Here is a 6,930-nt window from a genome sequence, read left to right as displayed (position 1 = left end):
GTCTGACTTCATTATGACATTCTGCAGCGCTGTAATTCCTAGGGGAGATGTATGTGGCAGTAATGATGTAAGGTTTGGGCATGCTTCTCCCCAATGCTATTTATTTTGGCTACATCATCTACAGGTTCTCACTTCACTCCCAGCGACGCGTGGTGACCTATCTCTGTGTTTTCGGAAAGGTGCCATATCAAATATAGATAGATTTGATGATCATGAAGACGGCATCATTTTTGTTGAACCCAATGTTTTACGCTATCCATATGAACCGTAATGTAAAGTCACATTCGCATGATCGATATTTTGTAATCAAAGCCTTTCTTTCATTTTGTTTCAGAGCTACCCATCAAGTATAAACAGCACATCTGAAGGTAAGAGTCTGTCTGTCTGTCTGTCTGTCTGTCTGTCTGTCTGTCTGTCTGTCTGTCTGTCTGTCTGTCTGTCTGTCTGTCTGTTTTCATGGAACAGTCAACTCCATTGTTAATGAATAAGATCAACATGTTACACCTTTGAATCCACAACAGCTAACATTTGTTGCCGTTCTGAGAAAGCGTCAAGGTTGAGCTTGAAGATCTAATATTTTTCCTATTTTTGTAAATTGTGAAAATTGGGTGATTCCCACTGGGGGGCGTGTTCTAGTGGTGCCATCAGTGCCCATTTCTGTGTGGAGTTTGCGTGTAGCTACATACGCTCACAAAAAACAATGCAGTAATCCAAGTCTCTTTAGTGCCGCCCCCTGGCCAGCTGGAGTGCCTGATGGAGGGGACTGGAACTGGTTGGAATAACGTGTTCCTTCCACACGCACGCACGCACGCACGCACGCACGCACATTTTAACAATTTATTTATGTCCACACAACGGAAATTGCATTCAAGGACATATAAATAGTTAAGGTGCAGCAAAGTTACATCCACACAATCAAGGCATATGTCCTCAGTCACAAACTCACAATGCAACAAGCATGTCATGTCACCCAGCATTCCATGGGCACAAGGTGGTGTAGGATTCCTAAGTTCGATACCCCCTCCAATGACCAGTGCGCAAGCAGGAAACAAAGTTCACAGTCCACTCCTGCTTTGCCGCCCGGTTTCATATCGCTCTCCGTAGCGTAGCTGATCCCACAGGCCCAAAATCCAGCGGACGCACACACGGCTAGAAGGCCAGGTCCGACGCCTCTCTTCCTGGTAGCTGCTCACGGGAGGGGCCACCAGGCTGTCGGTATACTCCATCGGTGAGCAGCACCTTCTTGTATGCAAGGCCTGCGATGGTGTTGAAGCACACAGTCCACAAAGGTTGGGGATGCATCTTAAATCTGCACCCACTACATAAATGGTGGTAGTTACAACGGAGCAGTTTAACGTCATGCCCAGGACACACACACGCGCGTGCACGCACACACGCACGCGCTACACACACACACAACCCCAAAGCCTGTCTGCTTTTATAAACAGCTGTTGTAGTGGTAGGCTCCATTCGGTGACCCCCTCGGGTCACTTCAGTCCCAGAGGTTCCAGCTCAGCTCCAGCCCTGGTCCAGGTTCTGCTCATGGCCATGTTTCCAGCGTTTGTTTTCTCTTCTCTCTGTGTTTGTTCGGCCATAGGCGGCCCTGTTTTTTCCCTGACTGACTATGCAAGTGGGACACTTTCACACATATGCTCCCACAGGAAAGCAAGCATTATACAAACATTTTTCTTCTTCTTCAGAATGAAAACAGGACACACACAGGCATATTGCAAGAGGTCTCATGTTCGCATTATAATAAGAGCACGCTCTGGCCGTACAGTAGAGCTTGTTATTGATCCCCCGACCTCTTGGATTCATGGAAATGTGCTTAAATGTGTTTAACAAGCACTGATTTTTTAAGTTACTGTACAGTGTACACTTACAATGTAATTAATATAAATGTGAATAGCTAATTACCATATTCACTGTGATACAAAAGATGCATGCACTCAATGTAGGAATTGTGGCCAATCTATACACCAGTCATGACCACCATTAACTTCCATTATATAATGTAAGTTAAAAACCATATGTGAAAAAGCATGCATGGATGGAGGTACTTCTTTGGCCTACTGGCAGCATGCAAATTTGTGCATGCTGTTCCAGCGGTTTATGATATTAGCCACGGACAGACAGACAGACACACACACACACACACGCACGCGCACACGCACACGCACGCGCACGCGTGCAATTCTTTGCTTGCGAAGATCATAGGAGGAGAGTTTGAGGTCCTTTTTCTTTGCTTTGAGGCAGGCACATTGATGTCCATATAAGCCGATCCTTGACCGATTTTCTGGCAACTGGTGCACTTGAACTCCTGGCCTGATGTGGCCCATGAACATAACCTCCCCCCTTGCCTGTAAGCCTGGTGGAGATAATAATAGCAATACTAAATGTGCGACACTCATGACTTAAATAGTACACTAATCTACGCATGGCCAGGTATTTATGTGCGCTACCCTTTTGTCTTTGAGACTAGGTTATTTAACTACATTAACCCTAGTGTCCCTAATATGGGCTTGTAATAAACTAATATTCCATGAAAATAGCAGATCTACAATATCACACGTTGACATGTATATTGTATTTTTTGATACCTGGTGTAGAGGGGGAAAAGGAGGGGACCAAGTATAGAATCCTGGCATACCCAGGGTTTGAGTCACAAGGAAATAACGCCAGTTCCCATGGCTCAATCTCTTCCTTTGCATCCCACAGTTCTGATGTTCCAAGAAGTGTGGGGTCGGAGCCTCTGCAGGACCATTGAGAAGCTGGTGGAAGTGGTGCAGGAATACCCTGGAGAAGTGGAGCATATCTACAGTCCGTCGTGTGTGCCCTTGGTGCGTTGTGCAGGCTGCTGTGGAGATGAGAACCTGGAGTGTCGTCCCATCCACACCTCAAATGTCACCATGCAGGTAGGCTAATGCAGCACTTAACACATGCTACTTACGTGTTATGTAAAGTACACAATGACATTTAATTTAACTCTGGAAAACAAGTAGACCGGTATGGCTCCATGTTGATTACAGTTGTACACTCAGAGTTATAACTGGATAAATGAACAGTAACACTGAGGATTTTACTGTGTAAGGGTGCAGTCACACCGAATTTTGATTCTGCCTATGAGGGCAGATTCTGCCAATGCTTTTCAATGGGAAAGGAGCGTTTTGTTGCCATTTCCGGATTTCTGATTCGGATTTTGCGGAAATCCGTGAATGGCAATAAACAGCTCTGTTCCCATTGAAAAACATTGGCAGAATCCACTGCGTAGGCAGAATCAAAGTTTGGTGTGACCTGACCACACCCTAATGGCTTCATTGCAATCTTCAGCCTCTGTTTTTGTGTTCCCCAGCTGTTGAAAATCAAGCCAGCAGAGCAGGGTCAAGAATATGTTGAGATGACATTTGTGGAGCATCAGACATGTGAATGTAGGTAAGAGAAATAAAGACTTCATCCTTGATGGCCTGTGCACACTGATACAGTTGGGTGCCACCGATATTGTCCCTTATCATTTGACCCATTTAGGCCTGACCTCAACATTTTAAAAAATCCTTCTAAATCCTCCAGTTTTCTGAAATAAATATTTTCACGATTTTTCAAAAATAGCAGACCTACAAGCTCGTAGCGCGCCACTCGGTGGCGCGCTATGAGCTTGTAGATCTGCTATTTTTCAATAGCTAAATTATAACATAATGCTTAAAACACCAAAAGGGGTTCCCGCCCAAAATGGGGTCCTTTTGCGCAGATCACGCAAACCTCAGCAAAAAGAAAAGGACAATATCGATGGCCTCCAACTGTATATTGACATTCAGAAGTATGCATTGCACTCACTCCATTGCGATATTTGATCCTCAGAATCAGGACGCCAATCGTGAAATTTGAACGGTGAGGACATTGCACCGAATTATTTGTATCAGTTTTAAGCTTTTAAATTAAATATAAGTGATTCAAATCACAGAGAATGTAATTTTACCATCTATCTCACTGTTAACTGCAGGCGGAGACAACGAGGAAGAGGAAGAAAGAGAAAGGACAGACAAAGAGGGAAGGAGTGTGATGGGTGAGGGCTTTTGAGCAAAACAATATATATTCTACCTATCTGACGGTAAACATATTTCTGTAAACACTGGCGTTGCCCTAGTAAATGATTAATAGTCCAGGCAAACTGACCACAATACAGCTCTAGTCGAATCGACAAGGACGCGTGCAACAACTTCACACCCCCGCAATTTCTCCGCCCCTCAACTTCTCTGACCGTCCCAAATAACCACTGCCTCTCACTGAAAATGAATTACAAAGGCGTGTGTCCCCGTCTGGAAAGGCCTTTAGTTAGCTAACATACATTCTTCTCATAATATTACATTCATTATTATTACTACTACTACTGCTATTATTACTACTACTACTGCTATTACTACTACTACTACTACTACTACTACTACTACTACTACTACTACTCTTAGGGTCTCCACACACCGGGCGCGAATTGGATGCGAATTCGGATTTTTAGCTGCGTTTCTCCATCGGTTTTCCGAAAAAACGCGGCCGGTGTGCAACCACCTTTACAGTACTATTTGCGACCGAAGTTAACTATGGAATTGTGCATTTCCCGTCAGTTTGTGTGTTGTTCGTGTGTTGTTCGCATCAGGGATGGAGCATGTGACATCATGTGACATCATCAGGGATGGAGCACGTGACATCACGTGACATCATCAGGGATGGAGATCCCTGATTGTCATCAATATTAAGCCCATATATGGAGATCCCTGATGTCATCAATATTGACCAGCAACTCTACATCTGACCTCAAACCTTTAGATCTCCATAATGGAGCTGACCTGTTCTGACATTCCATATGTTGTTCTTTCCCCATGCATCCTTCCTCATCGATGTCTCCCTTTTGATTGATACTGTACCTGACTGTCCATTCAAACTCTAGACGGGCCTGCCCCAAAGTTATTAGTGCAGCCGTGCCTGGCAGCTGGTGAAAACTAGCGTTCTCAACAGCCCCGAAAATTAAGATCTTACCCTCAATGCCAAAGCACCAGCGCTCCCCCAGCAGTCTGCTGTCACCCAGGCGGATATGTTGATCTGACCCCCCATTCCAAAGCGCCAGCGCTCGCCCAGCAATCTGCTGTCACCCAGGCGGATGCGTGCAGCCGCCCTCAGGTGTCTTACTGGTATTAGTAGTACAATCAGAATCAGTTTTGTTTATCATAGTTTTCCAGGTGTAAAGCAATGGGTGAACAACAAAAAAATGTGTCCATCGTTTCGTAGTATTCCATGAGAAGAGAGAGTATAGAGATAATGTCAGAGGAAAGACAAAGAAATAGAAAACAGGTTAAATAGAACAAATAATATTTAGAATGTTAGCGTCATATGCAGGTGTGTATATTTTATTTGAAACATTTGCATATGTAGTTTGAAAGAAGTAGCAGCAGTACTTGTAGTAGAAGTATGTTTAAAAGTTGTTTGATGGTGCTGATAAGGGTTCTCAGATACAGGTCTCCTAGTAATAGTAGCAACAGTTGATTAAACCATCCATTACCACCATTAGAGACATAATATTGTTATCCTTTGTGTCTTTCAGGTGTCAGATTCCTCGCAGGTAACTTCAGCAGTCATCCTGCCCACTGTCGCGACTATTTATTTTTTGCCCGGTGACAATACCAAGAGTCTTCTTAGCTCATCTATCAATACTGTGCCTGTCCGCAGCAAGAGACTCAAACTGCTGGGCTGTTTAGCTGACAGGCCCTCCTGCTGACAGGGAGAGCATCTATAATCAAGGTTCAACAGGAAGTGCCTTTTGACTGGTGGGAACATCTGTTAAACACCTGATACAATGGACAACACTGGGAGCCAGTGCAATTGAGGACCAAACAGAGAAAATATCAAAATAATATTGATGTCTTCTCCTTCACACCAGTTATCAACTATTGCTCAAACCCACCCCAACCCCCATCCCTTTGGTATTTAAAACTCTTGTTTAAAGTGTATATTTATTGATGCATCAAAATATTATTTTGGACCAATGACTTGGAGGAAATATGTGAGTCCTTATTCAACCTTCCACTTAGGACTGACAGGATGTCTTTTGTCATAATAATTGCATGTGATGAATGTGTTACAGACATAGACCGTAAAAATGAATGGACAACCGTCACACCGATAGAGTCTACAGGCAGTAAATGAAGCCAATTTTGGAGCGATTTCAAATCTGCCATCTTTCCGAAGCCACCCCGGAACTGAATGCTATTGGTCAGGACCAGACGTGGGACCAGAGCGGGGGGTGGGTCTTTCTCGAAACCTGCGTGTACAACAATTTACGCCCACCAACAAACTGCGTCAGGAAAACATCAACTACAACAAACGATACTTTTGGTTTTAAAGACCCTATGACATGCAAAGAAGGGGGTAATCCGGGCTATCTAATTAAATACATGCTATGGTAATGTCACGCAGCAGTCTTACCCCCCCCCCCCCCCCCCCCCCCCTTTCCCTGCATTTATAATGTATTATTATCTACTGTGTTGATATGGCTCGTCCCACCCCCGAGCCCTGGTGGTCCGGGGGGGGGTAAACCTGAAATTCTGCCCGGGGAGAGACCACCTCAGATGGGGACACAGGGCTTGGTCACTGGGGCCATAGAGTATATAAAAGGATAGAGACTGAACTGGCGTGAAGCTCCGCCCCCCCAGCTATTCATGTCAGTGGAAGTTGCTCAGTGGCGTTTTGAAGCACCCGGAAGACTGCCGGAAGTCCCTCTTCCGGACCTCAAATTTGAGGTCCGTAGTGACGTAGGGAGTGATGGTCCTACATGTTAAAGCCCAGCTGCACGGGGTTTCCCGGTCATGAATACACGGGTCCGCCTGTAGTCCCTCCTCCTACCACTAGGACCCAGAGCTTCAACGTTGAATAGCCTCACTGGCC

At 44.9% G+C, this 6,930-nt stretch overlaps 1 protein-coding gene across 1 annotated transcript; it reads left to right on the top strand.

Moving 5' to 3' along the window:
- Positions 1-343: 343 nt before the first annotated feature.
- Positions 344-6,408, top strand: pgfb (placental growth factor b). The gene is made up of 6 exons (XM_079527651.1): positions 344-368; positions 2,719-2,915; positions 3,353-3,432; positions 3,856-3,885; positions 3,998-4,060; positions 5,591-6,408. Exons 2-6 carry the CDS (start codon positions 2,724-2,726, stop codon positions 5,610-5,612), a joined length of 387 nt encoding a protein of 128 aa, XP_079383777.1. The 5' UTR covers positions 344-368; positions 2,719-2,723; the 3' UTR covers positions 5,613-6,408.
- The last annotated feature ends 522 nt before the right edge of the window (positions 6,409-6,930 follow it).

The sequence above is a fragment of the Electrona antarctica genome (assembly GCF_951216825.1).
Source record: "Electrona antarctica genome assembly, chromosome: 18".
Taxonomy (NCBI): Eukaryota; Metazoa; Chordata; class Actinopteri; order Myctophiformes; family Myctophidae; genus Electrona; species Electrona antarctica.
The sequence above is the reverse complement of the archived record's forward strand: the minus strand, read 5'-3'. Positions and strand labels throughout refer to the sequence as shown.

Excerpts from the sequence above, each read along its gene's own strand:
- pgfb (XM_079527651.1), top strand. The coding sequence starts at position 2,724 with ATGTTCCAAGAAGTGTGGGGTCGGAGCCTCTGCAGGACCATTGAGAAG. Across the intron at positions 3,433-3,855 it reads CATCAGACATGTGAATGTAG|AATCAGGACGCCAATCGTGA; the intron begins GTAAGAGAAATA and ends TTTGATCCTCAG. Across the intron at positions 3,886-3,997 it reads CCAATCGTGAAATTTGAACG|GCGGAGACAACGAGGAAGAG; the intron begins GTGAGGACATTG and ends TGTTAACTGCAG.